At 38.3% G+C, this 15,712-nt stretch overlaps 1 protein-coding gene across 1 annotated transcript in view; it reads right to left on the minus strand.

Moving 5' to 3' along the window:
• Positions 1-1,002: 1,002 nt before the first annotated feature.
• The window catches only part of LOC149844541 (WD repeat-containing protein PCN-like), a 53,263-nt gene continuing 38,553 nt past the window's right edge, over positions 1,003-15,712 (minus strand). Inside the window, exons 8-12 of the mRNA XM_089997248.1 lie at positions 14,870-15,017; positions 14,156-14,781; positions 13,337-13,521; positions 1,584-1,844; positions 1,003-1,429 (exon numbers count right to left, since the gene is read on the minus strand). Coding sequence (XP_089853374.1) covers positions 1,114-1,429; positions 1,584-1,844; positions 13,337-13,521; positions 14,156-14,781; positions 14,870-15,017 — 1,536 coding nt within the window. The 3' untranslated portion in view covers positions 1,003-1,113. The remainder of the gene's footprint in view (positions 1,430-1,583; positions 1,845-13,336; positions 13,522-14,155; positions 14,782-14,869; positions 15,018-15,712) is intronic.

A 15,712-nucleotide genomic window follows, 5' to 3' on the forward strand; every position in this document is an offset into this window, starting at 1 on the left:
ACTTAATATAGTCTGACAAATAAAAAACAAAAATGGGTTGGATATGGGACTAACAATACCTGGATCTTAAGATATGAGATGGTTCAAGGCTATAACCAGTTTGCACCTCAAAATGTAACCGGTCCATAAAGCACGGCCCACCTGTCATCTATTGGTGAGACCAATGGAGTTCCTATTAAAAGACTAAACAACGAAATCATTGTTGATGCATAATAATTGGATGATCCGCTTTGGTGAGTCCCAACACAACATTCCGTGATGGACATCATCAGCACTGACACGAGCATCAACATGATTGTGATGAGATCAATTACTGTCAGATCTGAGTTTGGATCCACCTAGGATTGAACCAGGACTGACCCGTTGGCACACCTATTCTTCTCGTGAATCATGGGAGCTTTGAACCAAGGGATGGATCCCACTTGATGGTGAAATATACCGAACCCAACCAAACAAAATCACCGACTACAATGAAAAATCACAGGTCTAATTAGGAACCCAAGTCAAATCTGGGTCTATGAAATTTCACAAAAGCACCCAGCTGAATATACTAATCAGATCCTTTTGACTGACAAGGTTCCTAATCAAACCTTTCTTTTATCACCAAACCCATATACTAAAGGCTTTAACCTGGTCAGGTCATGTGTATTCATCCCTTTCATGTTCAAAATGATATGCCAACTAGACCCAAAGGGGTTTGGCGTAGTGGAATGGAGCCTAGACCATTTGACGCAGTCTAAGTTCAAATCCCATGGGCATCACCCCCCTTCGTAAGCCGAAGCTTGGCGACTCCCTGGGGTCGAGGGGTAAGCCCTCAGAGTTTTACGCCGACATGGACAGAGACCATAAATATTTCAGACTGAGCCAGCGGGGCTAGGTCTCTGCACCTGGGTGGTTTCTCCGAGTAAAAATAAAAAATAAAAAAAACATCATATGACAACAGTTCTAGAATCGGCACCATAAGGAATCGAATAGGTTCGACTTAAAGATGCCAAGTCCACGTGATAAAACACTTTTTAATACTATTACCAAAAAACAATATCATTTTACAACTACTTCAACCATCCGGGGAGTACCGAATGAGAAGGGGCCTAGCACACACCTGCTGGCTGATTATGATCCATATATGTGTCTGTGAACGGGAGCACCCAATTTTTGCACTACTTCCGTCCATGGTTTTTCTATAGTCACAAGAGAACCATCTGATATATGCCCCACAAACAAAGTAGGATTCTTAAATGTATGAAATTCCAAATTTCTATTGGATCTTGGTGATTGATTATAATCCAAACCAGAATCATTATGCCTCCACTTCTTGACACCATTCTCATGCAACCTGTCAGATTTCTTGGATGTCGAACTGAAAGAGTTACTTGCACCATCTTTCTCTTGCTCCACAGACATCACAAAATCAATTGTACACATTGCTCTGCATGGAGAATGAGATAGTATCAGAACCAGAAATATCTGTTTTTTTACGTACTGTATGGAGACTTGGCACCAAGCATCTAAATTGGCAAAGGATATGGTGACAAGATACATGGCAAAATGGAAATAGCTGCTAGGATGAAGAGCGGGTGTACCTGGCACTGTATATGATGACAGAAGTTGACTTGATTGATGGAGGAAAAGACAGTCCTATGACCTCTCCAGGAAATTCTTGAAAACTTTTTGGAAGAACAAAAGTGTGATGCTTAGACCACTCACCCAACTGTTTGGCATCAACATCAAATACGTAGACATGATTTGAGGATGTTGTAATTACAAGAATATTGCTGTTCCCAGGAGGAAAACCACTGGCAGCAACTGACGCCCCATTCAATCGAGATATAAACCAATGCTGCCTGTACAAGACCTCTAGATTTAGCAACAAATATATTCATGTAAACAAAAAAGGATATCGTTCAAATGCGTCTTTAAAGGCCCGTAAGCAGATCTCAACGAAAACATAGTCCAGAAATTAAACTGGAAGACCTTCAAAGATAAGAGTGAAACCGGTACTTTACACAGCAATATAAAACAAAACTACCCAGTGCCAATATCAAATCCAGCCACTTCAATACAGTCAATTAGTCTAATATCTGGAGGTTCGATTCAGGCCTGTCACAAGGACACTTAGCATGCATACCCCTTACTGACTATACAACACCCAGACACTTCATGGACACGTTACAACACTTCATAGGCACAGTCAATCCAGTTTCACAGTCAATATTGTGTTGTTAACTTTATCTATTTTCTTTTATGATCTTATTTTGTTTCACACACACACACACGTACAATGTTGAGAAATGTAAAACCATGTATTTCTAGTGTTCATGCAGACCTAATTGTACATAAGGGGCATTTTTGTACATGATAAAATTCTGTTGTAGCAGTCAAAGGTCATATGAACTTTTATGCCCAGTTTTGTTTTAGTTCTTAAAAAGAAGGGGTGTCCCATGTGTAGAGCTGTAACAATATTTTTCTAATTAAGGAAACTCCTTCAAGACTTCTCCAGCATGAGTTACATTCTGGTCATCGGTACAATCAGAGGGATTTCAGCCAATTGAGGTAGAGGTTAATCTGGATTTGTAGTGATTTTTTTTATTCTGGATGTGGCAGTGAACAGTGTCCAGATTTTTTAAAACTGTTGATTCTGGACTAATCAACAGAGTTTGTTCGCTTGGGTTTGGCCATTTTTGCATAAGGAAACGACTGATATCAGTTTTGGGTCATAGTTTGTTTTTTGGTGAAGTTTTGAGGTTCTAGTTCTGGCGGCAACCTGTATTCTTGGGTTTTTTGGTGCATCGACTGTGCTATCAGCCTTGATAATGTATTTTTTGGTATTAATCACCTTCAAATACATAATTCATGCTAGTTTATTAAAGCTGGTTCAATACTTTGTTAACTAGTGGTGGTGTTCCGTATTCTCCTTGGGCATCGACACTCTATTGTTGTTGTAGCATTCAAGAATAGAATATTGCCCTGTTTTGGTGTTGGTGATCCTATATACAGCATTCTAGCTTCTGGTTTGTTGTGGTTACTCTCTTTCGTGCAGCCCGAGTTTGGAGGTTGGTGTGATGGAGAAAAAGGAATCAACCAGTTAAGTTGGATGAAACAATTATTCGTATTGGGCTGAATACATGACTGTTTCAAGGGTTTTGGTTATGGCGGGTATCCAGATGGATCAAAAAGAAAGCCGGAGGATGATAATGAGGATTATGCAACCACATTTCCTAAGTGGGATATAAAGAATGCCTTTCTAAATGGAGACTTGATGAGGAAGAATATATGCAGCTTCCACAAGGGCATTATATGGCTTCAAACAAGACCTACATGAATGGTTCGAGAAATTTAGTTTGGCTAGTGAAGGCTTTGGGGTTTGAGCAGAATTATCATGATCAAGCTTTATTTGTATCATCTTCAGATCAATGGAAGTGCATACTTCTTTTGTATGTGAGTGACATGATCATCACTGGTGAAGATCTGCAAAAAAATTGAGGATACTAAAAAGTTAGCTAATGCATTTGAAATGAAAAACTTGAGATATTTGAAGTATTTTCTTGGGCTTGAAGTTGCATAATCAAGAAGAGGTTTGTATTTGTCTAAACACAAATATGAGACAGACCTAGTGGTTAAAGCTCGGTTGGTAGATGATTCTAAGCAATGTAGAGTCTCCAATGGAGCCAAATATGAAGCTATAACCAGAGTTACCGGAAGCGCCTAGGTAAGTGGGGAAGCGCGCTTAGCGCGGAACGTCGCGCTTCCAAAACGCGCGGGGAAGCGCCCTTTTTAAATGGGAAGTGCACTTCCGTTTAATGGGAAGCACGCTTCCCATCACGCTTTCCCCATGCTTCTCCCATTTTTTCAATTTTTTTTGTTTTTTTTTTGTTTTTTTTTTGTTTTTTTTTTTATTTTTATTTTTTATTTTCGCTTGTCCCTCGCTTCCTAGGTCGCTTTCGGTTTGCTTCTTAGGTCGCTTCCGAGATGATTCCCGATTTGTTCCTAAGGGGTCCCATGCTTCCCGCTTCCTAAAATTTTGAAAGTTTCTCGCTTCCCGCTCCCGCTTCCCGTATCGCTTCCCGCTCCCGCTTCCTCAACTGGCAACCATGGCTATAACCCATTGATGGAGTTGAATTCGATAATACAATTATTTTCAGGCAGCTACTTGGGAGTTTGATATATTTGACTATTTCTAGACCAAACATTGCTTATGCAGTCCATGCAACGAGTCAGTTCATGAGCTCACCCCCGACAGTTCATCTTATTGTTGTTCTAAGGATCATTCGTTATGCGAGAGACACTATTCATTTTGGCATGTTTTTCTTTTCATCATCTCTTCAGAGTTTAGAGCATACTGTGATGATGACTTTGGAGGATCTATCCATGATAGATTGTCTACAGCTGGATTTTGCATTTTTCTGGGAAGCTCTTTGATTTCATGGAAGAGCAAGAAACAACAAATGGAGGATTTGTCTACCGCAGAGGCAGGATAAAGATCCATGGCTCAAGTTACAGTAAAAATAAATTTGGATTAGATGGCTATTGAAAGAATTTGGAATATCTATGCATGGAAAAACATCCTTGTATTGTGACAATGAGTGTTGTTCATATAGCAAAGGATCCTGAATCTCATGAGTGAATGAAGAATATTAAGATAGATTGACACTTTACAAGGAGGGCTTATGAAGATAGAACTATCTCAATTGAGCATGTATGCTCCAAAGAGCAAATTGCGGATGTGTTTATCTTGCTCCACGTTTCACCACATTTCTCTTCAAACTTGGGATGATTTTGTAATGAGATATTGCGGAAATATAAAGAGTGAATACAAGCACATACAACAATGAATAAAAGAGAAAATATCACAAGTCCACGAAGGGACAATACAAGCACAAGCCTTTAAGAAGGCAACAATATACAAAGCCTCTTATTGAAAAGAGAGAGGAGCTCTCCAAGATAAGAATACACAAGGGGATCACCCCTATTTATACAAGAGAAGGAGGAGGAAAAAGGAGGGCCAAAGGGCCTCAAAAGGAGAGCCAAAAGGGGGCTCCCATAGAGTCGTTGGGAGCCCCCAACGGTCACATTTGTGACCGTTGGGGGCTCCAACGACTTCTATGTTGGAGCCCCTTTAGGTCCTCAAAAATAATAAAAAAAGAAATGAAAAATAAAAAATAAAAATTACATTTGTTCAAAAAGAAAAAATAGTTGTTTTCTAAAACAACTGTGAAATTACAAAAATACCCCTATCGGGTATTGATGTAATAACAACAACAACAACAACAACTACGCCTTCATCCCAAAACAATTGGGGTCAGCGATATGAACCAAAAAAGAAATTCATTTTGGGTCTTCCACATGAATCCTTTTCCTCCAATCATTTCTATCCAACGCCATGTCCTCGGTGAGGTTCAAAGCATTCATATCCTTTCCTATCATCTCCATCCAAGTCTTCCTAGGCCTACCCCGACCTCTTTTAACTAATATATTTTCCCATTTCTCCAACCTTCTAACTGGAGCATCATTAGGCCTTCGCCGAATATGTCCAAACCACCGTAAACGATTCTCTCGCATCTTATTTTCAATGGGTGCAACACCTACCTTCTTACGTATCTCTTCGTTCCGAATCTTATCTTTTATTGTATTTCCACACATCCATCTAAGCATCCGCATCTCAGCTACACTCATTTTTTGAATATGATGTCTCTTGGCAGCCCAACATTCCGTACCATATAGTAAAGCGGGTCTAATAGTCGTCCTATAAAACTTTCCCTTCAACCGCAATGGCATTCTACGATCGCACAGCACTCCAGTAGCACTTTTCCATTTCATCCACCCAACCTTTATCCTATGATTTACATCTCCATCAATTTCTCCATACTTTTGAATGATGGATCCCAAATATTTGAAATAATCATTCACCGGTATATCTTGCTCACCAAGCTTCACTACACTCCCATCACTACTTCGTTGCTTACTAAACCGACATTCCATATATTCAGTCTTACTCTTACTCAACTTAAAACCTCTAGCTTCCAATGTCTGTCTCCATAATTCTAACTTAGCATTAACCCCAGCTCTAGACTCATCAATCAAAACAATATCATCAGCAAACAACATACACCACGGTACATTTTCTTGAATTGATCTCGTAAGCTCATCCATCACTATCGCAAATAGGAAAGGGCTTAAAGCAGATCCTTGATGTAACCCAACCGTTATCGGAAAATTGGTTGTCACCCCTCCACAAGTGCGAACATTGGTTACTACTCCTTCATACATATCTTTAATTATACTAATGTACTTGAGAGAAACACCTTTCTTCATCATTGTCCACCAGAGAACGTCCCTAGGTACTCTATCGTATGCCTTCTCTAAATCAATAAAAACCATATGCAAATCTTTGTTCCTCTCTCTATATCTTTCAATAAGTTGTCTAAGAAGATGTATAGCTTCCATAGTTGATCTTCCAGGCATAAAACCAAATTGATTCTCCGATATCATGACAACCTTCCTCAACCTAGACTCAATCACCCTCTCCCAAAGTTTCATAGTATGACTCATGAGTTTTATACCACGATAGTTTGTGCAATCTTGTATATCACCCTTATTCTTATATAAAGGCACCAAAGTACTCTTCCTCCACTCATTAGGCATCTTATTTGTTCGCCAAATCAAGTTAAAAAGATTTGTCAACCATTCTAAACCTTTCTCTCCCAAGCATTTCCAAGCCTCGATAGGTATACCATCTGGGCCAACTGCCCTTCTTGATTTCATTTTCTTCAAAGCCTCTGCAATTTCTTTCTTTTGAATCTTGCGCATGAAGTCACGATTTATCTCATGAAAAGGAATGGAGAAGTCTCCAAGATCTTGAGCATGACTATCATTAAATAGCTTATCAAAATAATTTTTCCATCTCTCCTTAATCTCCTCATCTTTGACTAAAACCCTTTGCGTTTCATCTTTGATACATCTAACCATACCCAAATCCTTCGATTTCCTATCTCTCATCTTTGCAAGCCTATAAATATCCTTCTCGCCTTCTTTGGTATCCAACTTGTCATAAACCTCCTTATATACCTTAGCCCTCGCGTTTCGAACAACTTTTTTAGCTTCCTTCTTTGCTATCATATACTTCTCCAAATTCTCATTATCACGACTCTTACTTAGATTTCTATAACACTCTCTTTTAACCTTAATAGCTAATTTGACATCCTCGTTCCACCATGATGTATCCTTACCTAGTGGTGCACCGCCTTTAGACTCACCCAATACCTCCTTAGCTACTTTTCTCATACCACCCGCTATCTTATTCCACATTGATTCTGAATCCTCCTCGAGACACCAATCAACTTCCTTAACTACCTGCTCTACAAACATTCCTTGTTTAGCTCCTTTCAGTGCCCACCACTTAATTCTATGATCTATCCTATGTCTATCCCTTTTGCGGCATTGTCTAATTCTAAGATCTAAAATTAAGACTCTATGTTGTGTAGCTACACTTTCTCCTGGTATAACCTTACAATCGATGCAACAACCCCTATCTCTCTTTCTAAGTAGGAAAAAATCTATCTGACTCGTATTAACCCCACTTTTAAATGTTACTAGGTGAGACTCCCTCTTCCTAAACCAAGTGTTTGCTAAGATCATATCATAGGACAAACAAAAATCTAAAATCCTTTCTCCACTTTCATGTATATAATAAACAGAATATATATATATATGTATATATATATATATATATATATAATAGGTACATTTTAACACCCCCCCTCAAACTTTACGGGGGAAGGACGGAAAGTTTGCCGAGAAGAAACATGAACCGAGGAGCCGGGAGAGCTTTAGTGAAGAAGTCTGCCAACTGATATTCTGAAGTGACATATGGCAGAGCAATAGTTCCTCGTAAAAATTCGTCACGAACATAGTGGCAATCCATTTCGATATGTTTCGTACGTTCATGAAAAGTATGATTGCTTGCAATATAGATGGCACTCTTATTGTCGCAACACAGCTTGGAGGCTTCAGTAATATCAACTCCCATATCTTTAAGCAAACTGCGAAGCCATACAAGTTCCATTGTTGTGGTTGTCATTGCCCGGTACTCAGCTTCAGTGGATGATAGGGAAACTTTCTGCTGCTTCTTGCATCGCCAGGCAATCAATGAGTCCCCTAAAAAGACACAAAAACCAGTAGTTGAGACTCGATCATTGGGATTACCTCCCCAATCTGCATCAGTATAAGCAAGAAGATTCAAAGGGGAAGAGGAGGATAGAAATAGCCCTTTATTGATGGTATTCCGAATGTAGCGAATGATTCGGAGAACCGCACTCATATGCACGGTTGTAGGAGCATGCTGAAATTGACTGACTGAGTGAACCGCATGAGTGATATCTGGTCTGGTGATGGTTAAATATGTAAGAGACCCAATGAGTTGTCTGTACGGTGTAGGATCTTCCAGAAGAACCCCATCCTCTAACCGCAACTTGGCATTAATAACCTCGGGAGTCTCTACCTTCTTATCATCAGAAATCCCAGACTTAGAACATATATCTGCAGCAAGCTTCATCTGTGACAAAATATATCCTCTAGGAGAATATGCAACCTCAATTCCAAGAAAATATCTGAGAAAACCTAAATCAGACATATCAAAATTATCTTTTAACATATTTTTAACATTAATAATACTACTTTGATCATTTCCAGTGATAATCATATCATCAACATAAAGCAACAAAATTACGATACTAGAACCTGCATTTTTAACAAAAAGAGCAGTGTCAGTATAACAAGAATGAAATCCTAATTTTATCATGATATCACTAAAACGATCATACCAAGCCTTAGGAGCTTGTTTAAGACCATATAATGCCTTTAAAAGCCGAAGTGTTTGACCTTGCTTAATATTTATTCCGGGTGGTGGATCCATATAAACTTCTTCACTTAAACTTCCATTTAAAAAAGCATTTTTTACGTCAAGTTGATAAATAGGCCATTTTTTGGTTGATGCGACAGCTATTAAGGTTCTGACACTTGTCATACGAGCTACGGGGGCGAATGTTTCTTCGTAATCAATACCATATTCTTGGGAGTATCCCTTAGCAACCAATCTTGCTTTATATCGTTCCAAAGAGCCATCGCTTTTAGTTTTAACTTTGAAGACCCAACGACAACCAATAGGTTTTTTGTGTGAGGGTAGATCAACTACTTCCCAAGTATTGGCCTTTTTTAAAGCATTTAGTTCAACTTGCATTGCTTCAACCCAATGAGGTATAGATTTAGCTTGATTATAGTGAGTTGTTTCAAAATAAGAGTGTAGAGTTATCAAACATGCCCGATAGTTGGGAGTTAAAGAGTCATAGGAGACAAACCTATTTGGGGGTATTGATATTCTAGAAGAATGCCTAACTTGTGGTTCCTCAATGGATTCGGAAATTTGAGAGTATTTTTCGAGGGCACTAATAGGTTTTTCTTGATTTCTTCTTGAGTAAACATTTACATTGGTATTGCTATCATGAACATTTGTATTTGAATTACTATCATTTGAGAGTGTTATGTCAAGAGGGGATACCTCGTGAGTGTCATCTATGTTTTCAAGAGAATCTTCTTGTATGTCATAAATAAGATCATATAAGAATACATAATCGATTTCATTTGTCTCTTCTATTTTATCAAAACCGTTTTCTTCTTCGAGAAATGTTACATCTTTTGAAACATATAGTTTATCATTCTTAAAATCATAACATCTATACCCTTTTTTATTTTCACCATATCCAAAAAATACACATTCAATTGCTTTGGGAGATAACTTCTCCCTTTTATGTAGTAGGACAAAACATTTGCAACCAAAAATACGAAGTCGATTAAAATCGGGTGAAAACTTAAAGAGTTTCTCATAGGGAGAAGCATTTTTTAACTTAGAAGAGGGCATTCTATTGATTAGATAGGTTGAGGTAAGAATGACTTCCGCCCAAAATTTTTTTGGAATATTTCTAGACACAAGCAATGTTCTAGCGGTTTCTATAATGTGCCTATGTTTCCTTTCCGCTAGGCCATTTTGTTGAGGAGTCCTAGGACATGACTTTTGATGACAAATGTCATTTTGGTTTAAATAGTTTTGGAATTCGTGAGATAAGTATTCACCACCGGAATCGGATCTTAAAATAGATATGTTACTTTGAAATTGATTTTGAACCTTTTTATGAAAATCTTTAAAGAAAGTAAATACTTCCGACTTATGACTAAGGAAATAAATCCAACCATACTGAGTAAAGTCATCAATAAACGTAACATAATATGAATAGCCCCCTTTAGACATAACCGGAGAAGGACCCCAAACATCCGAATGCACCAATTCAAAAGGCCTTGATGAGAAAAAAGATCTAGTTGGAAAAGGAATAGACTTCATTTTTCCAAAAATGCAATCTTTGCAATTAATTTCTTTTTCCTTACAAAATTTGTTTCCAAAAGGAAAGAGATACATTTTGGAATAACTTGGATGACCAAGTCTTTTATGCCAAGTTTCCATATTTTTTTCTTGGACATAAGAACAAAAAAAGTTTGTAGGGAGATCAAGATGGTCCATATAATAGAGGTCTCCCTTTCTATGGCCTTGCCCAATCCGCTTCTCGGACCGGAGATCCTGCACAAAGCAACCATTAGATGAGAAAGATATTTCACATCCATGGTCGGCAATTTGAGAAACCGAAAAAAGGTTTAAATTTAATTTGGGAACAACTCTTACTTTTGGAACACAAAAATTTTGAGAATCTTTAAAAGAGTCAATACTTGAAATTTTCAAAAAGGTTCCATCGGCCGTTGAGACACAAGAGTCCTTTGAATTGATGCAAACATCACTAAGTGCATTCTCATGAGGGGTCATATGAAAAGAAGCTCCGGAATCAAGGATCCAAGAATACGTACCGGGTGATGATGTTGAAGCAATGGCCGTGCCCGATGTGGAGGAAGAAACTTTAAGCATTTGTTGGAGAGCCATAGATATTTGTCCAAGAGTTTCTTTAATGTCATTGTTTTTGCCTTCATCTTCTTTGGAGGTGGTTTCTTCAAGAGAGGCTACTTTAGGCTTGAAGGCTCCCATAAGCTTTGGACAAACGGGTCTAATGTGACCCGGCTCATTGCAATAATGACAAACAATCATTTTTCTTCCTCCATTGTAGTTCCCTTGTTTCCCAAAATGAGGAGGCTTATAGGTTCTAACATTGTTACCCGGTTTGGATACGGCAAGGACTTCATCAACATGCTTACTCATGCCAAGCCTTGTCTCCTCTTGAGTGATTTCGGCAATAGCATCCTCAATAGGAGGAAAAATAGATCTATGGAGAAGTGAGGATCTCACTTGCTCAAATTCGGGGCGTAGCCCAAAAAGAAATTGAAACAATCGCTCTTGTTCCATTTGTTTTTGTCTTAAATCAACATCTTTCATAGAAACCCACTTTGGCTCTAAAAGAGCCAATTCATCCCATAGTGGGTTAAGGGCACTATAGTAGTATTGAATGCTAGAATCACCTTGCTTGGTGGTTCTAACTTTTTCTTGCAAGAAGTATGCTCTTGCAAGATCCTTTTGGGTATACATACCCCTCATAAAGGACCAAGCCTCATTGGCTCGACGAAATTTAGCTATATTAGCACATACCTTAAGTTCCACATTGTTCATAAACCACGCAAGGATTTTTGCGTGATTGCTTTCCCAATCTTCTACTTCCTTTTGATGATTTTCAATGGCCTTGAGACGAGCATCTCCCTCAAGAGCTTTTTCTTGATCTTCTTCCATTTTTGTGAGCATAAGCTTAGGTTCCGGAACGGTCCCCATGACATAACCCCAAAGCTTCTTCCCTTTGAGATTATTCTCCATTGCTGATGCCCACATCATATAGTTCTTTCCATTGAGTTTGAAAGAAAGATCAATCTTTGTCTCCATGATGTTGCCAAGAAGTGAGAAGATGTCCACCAAAATAAGAGATACACGAACCACACCTTTCCTTCAAGAATCGAGTGGCTCTGATACCATGTAATGAGATATTGCGGAAATATAAAGAGTGCATACAAGCACATACAACAATGAATAAAAGAGAAAATATCACAAGTCCACGAAGGGACAATACAAGCACAAGCCTTTAAGAAGGCAACAATATACAAAGCCTCTTATTGAAAAGAGAGAGGAGCTCTCCAAGATAAGAATACACAAGGGGATCACCCCTATTTATACAAGAGAAGGAGGAGGAAAAAGGAGGGCCAAAGGGCCTCAAAAGGAGAGCCAAAAGGGGGCTCCCATAGAGTCGTTGGGAGCCCCCAACGGTCACATTTGTGACCATTGGGGGCTCCAACGACTTCTATGTTGGAGCCCCTTTAGGTCCTCAAAAATAATAAAAAAAGAAATGAAAAAATAAAAAATAAAAATTACATTTGTTCAAAAAGAAAAAATAGTTGTTTTCTAAAACAACTGTGAAATTACAAAAATACCCCTATCGGGTATTGATGTAATAAACAGAATATATATATATGTATATATATATATATAATAGGTACATTTTAACAGATTTACCTTGCATCATCTCAAGTTTGAGAGAGTGTTGAGAAATGTACAACCATGTATCTCTAGTTTTCATGCTGCCCTAATTTTACATATTATTTTTATAAGGGGGCACTTTTTACATGATAAAATTCAAAGGTCATGGACTTTTACGTTTTAGTTGTTAGAAAGAGGAGATGTCCCATATGTAAAGTTGTACAATATTTTTCTAATTGATGAAACTCCAAGACTTTTTGTTTCATCTTCTCTCTTGTGTGCTTCTTCTCTAGCTTTGATAATACATACATCTGTGTGTGTACAGTCACGTCTTGTGTCCTAATTAGTGAAAATTATCAAATTGTACAAAGTGAATCTGCATGGTGTCCCATTCGCGGATCTGTATCCATGTGACAGATTCAGGACAATTTGCATCCAGATAGAAGGACTAGATCTGGGTCCCTAGGCATTTTCAACCATATATGGTGACACATTGGTCCTCATACATCATACCAAGTCACAAAGAGTTGATGTGTAGAAAGGATTGGATACCAGTCAGTTCTGGAAACTGGCCAGCTAATGCTTCAAACTGGTCCTATATCATCCAGATTTGGCCCCACAATTGACCCAGACAAATTATAGATCTGGCTAAAGCCTAAATGATTTTACATCATACTTAATCCAAATGGTAGACTACTTGTCCGGTGATTAAGGCATGCATGCTCTTCGTATCAGTTATTCAAACAAATGAGACACATTCTGCAAGCAGCCAAAATCAAATTATGGAACCCAGACGAAAAAAAGGAAAAGATTCATGTAATTATGCACCTGTTTATTTCTAAGTTGAAGATGTAGATATCTCCATAGCAGTTTATAGCAGCTAACCATTGCCCATCACCACTAGTAAGCAACATGTTTATTGGTGGTTCAGTCAGAGCTGAATTCCTCCGACCTGAATCATTCCTGCAGGGTATAAAGGTGTGTAGAACTTCTGAAGCAGCAACATCAACCACCTGTTATGAATCAACAAATGCAATGTAACCTCAAATATAACAATCCTAACTACCAATCACTGCAAGTAACTAAAACACAAATTAGCGACATGCACACAAACATGTGTGTGTGCATCTGTATACTTAACTATGCAAGTGTGAATGGAGTCTGGACACATCCACTTGTATCTATGTTTCCATGTGCCTGTCCATGACCATTTGCACTTGTGCAAACTCATGCATGTCTCAAAAACGATGTTCAAGCATGGATAAGAGAGAAGGGGACCAATTCCGTAGAGCATGAAAGGTGCAAGGGTTTTTCATCTTTCATGAAAGGCAGAAACCTGAAGAAAAAGATTTGATAATATGGAGAAAACTAGTAAAAAGGAATATTAAGATCAATGCTCACATAAATTACAAACATAAAAGAAGAAAAAGGGGAAACAGAAATAGAAAAAAGAAAGGTGCCACAGCTTTGACTCGCCATAGGGAAACCATATGAAAAGACGGATTAAATCTAGCTTAAGAAGACTGCATGCTATGCTCAGTATGATTATAATCTGAAAAGTTACCATAGGCAAGAGATGCTTAACATTAAATAAATACAAGCAGAAGACATAGAACTGACAATGAAAATCAAAAGATGGTTACATACATGTATCTTTCGATCATGGCCTGCAATAATTAGGCGAGACGAATCGCTGCTAAAAGCCATACAATGTGCAAATGGCAACTGCCAAGGAAGTTGCATTTTGTCAATCACCCACCCACTCCTTCCATCACCAGAGCAGGACAGCTTCTTTAGTTGAACTAGTCTAGGTTTTACATGATCTGAGAAAGCAATCAAAACCCCAGTTCTAGAAATAGCACTACAGATGATCTTTTGCGAATTTCTGCACTTGACTCTAGCCAGCAACTGTGTGGTTGCAGTCCTCCCACAATCCAGATGCTTTCTCTTACCAGATTTGGCGTTAGATCCAACAAGAATAGGTATCACATCCAACCAGCCAGGATTCTGAACTAAGAGCACATCTGTCCCACCGATAACTGAATCATACACCAACTGAACAAGCACTCTCTGAGGTGCAGGGCATATGTCATGAGGTGAGAACTTGTTGAACTCATTGGCAGAGTAGGCAAAGAGCTTGGTATCATCACCACCTGAAATCAACATTGGAACTCCCAAGTGTGCCCACTTTCGGTAGCAGAAGTTCATGAGCTTTTCAGGATCACAATTCTTTCTCTCCTTTCTGCTCTTTTTCACCTTTTTAGGTAATGGATCTACAGAAGAAAATGAAAAAATTATAATAAAGGATTAAAAAACTAGAATTTACAGTAAGACGTCAACGGATGAAAACTATAGGACAACCCTCTGCACTGATAGGCACAGCAATAGTCAAAGCCCGAACATCATGGGTATGAGCTCTTATATAGCCCACATAGATCCACTTTTCCATCACATTTACAGAAGAATCATTTTTACCAGATGAGTCACTACAGAGTTTATACTGGATAACCTGGAAGAAAACAGATACCAAAATTTATTAAGAAACCATGTATTCCTTTAGAGCAAAAATTAATATCTGGACAAATAAGATTACTATGATAATGTGATATCACTGCTTTAACTGATTATTACCAATCGAAGTGATTGTAAGCTAATCATACACTTGCATGATTTTTTAGAATATGAGGACCTCCAATGACATGTACTCATCAAGTTAGCACTACAAAAGAAAAAAGAGAGCCAAATATATTCCATGTATTACTGCTTTAAATTTATCAAAAGATTATTTACTAGTGAAATATTTAAGGTCATTCTTGAAGATATGCTGATCCATGCGACAAACAAAGCATTTTGTCAGGGAAAAAGTTTGCATAATTTAACATGTAAATAAACTAGAACCCCCAGACTACTGCATGGTGAAAACGCTATGCAGTATCACTCATACTGAATCACCGATTCAAGTAGCACTAGCTCAAGTGTAGATGTGCAAGCACCCATCAACATATGATACTAATTTTTCATGTATGCATTTGCACATGCATGCACAGATAGAGTTAGTTAAACCTAAAAAGTAACTATAGTGTTGCCTTTCAGAACCACCATGTTCCTACTAACACTGGGTCTCTTTTCCATGGAAACTAGATCCTCAAACAACTCCACATCTAAGGATTTCAATGTCCTTTTCTAGTCTGATTTAAACTTATA

The sequence above is a fragment of the Nuphar pumila genome, chromosome 2 (assembly GCF_984573655.1).
Source record: "Nuphar pumila chromosome 2, dmNupPumi1.hap1.1, whole genome shotgun sequence".
Taxonomy (NCBI): domain Eukaryota; kingdom Viridiplantae; phylum Streptophyta; class Magnoliopsida; order Nymphaeales; family Nymphaeaceae; genus Nuphar; species Nuphar pumila.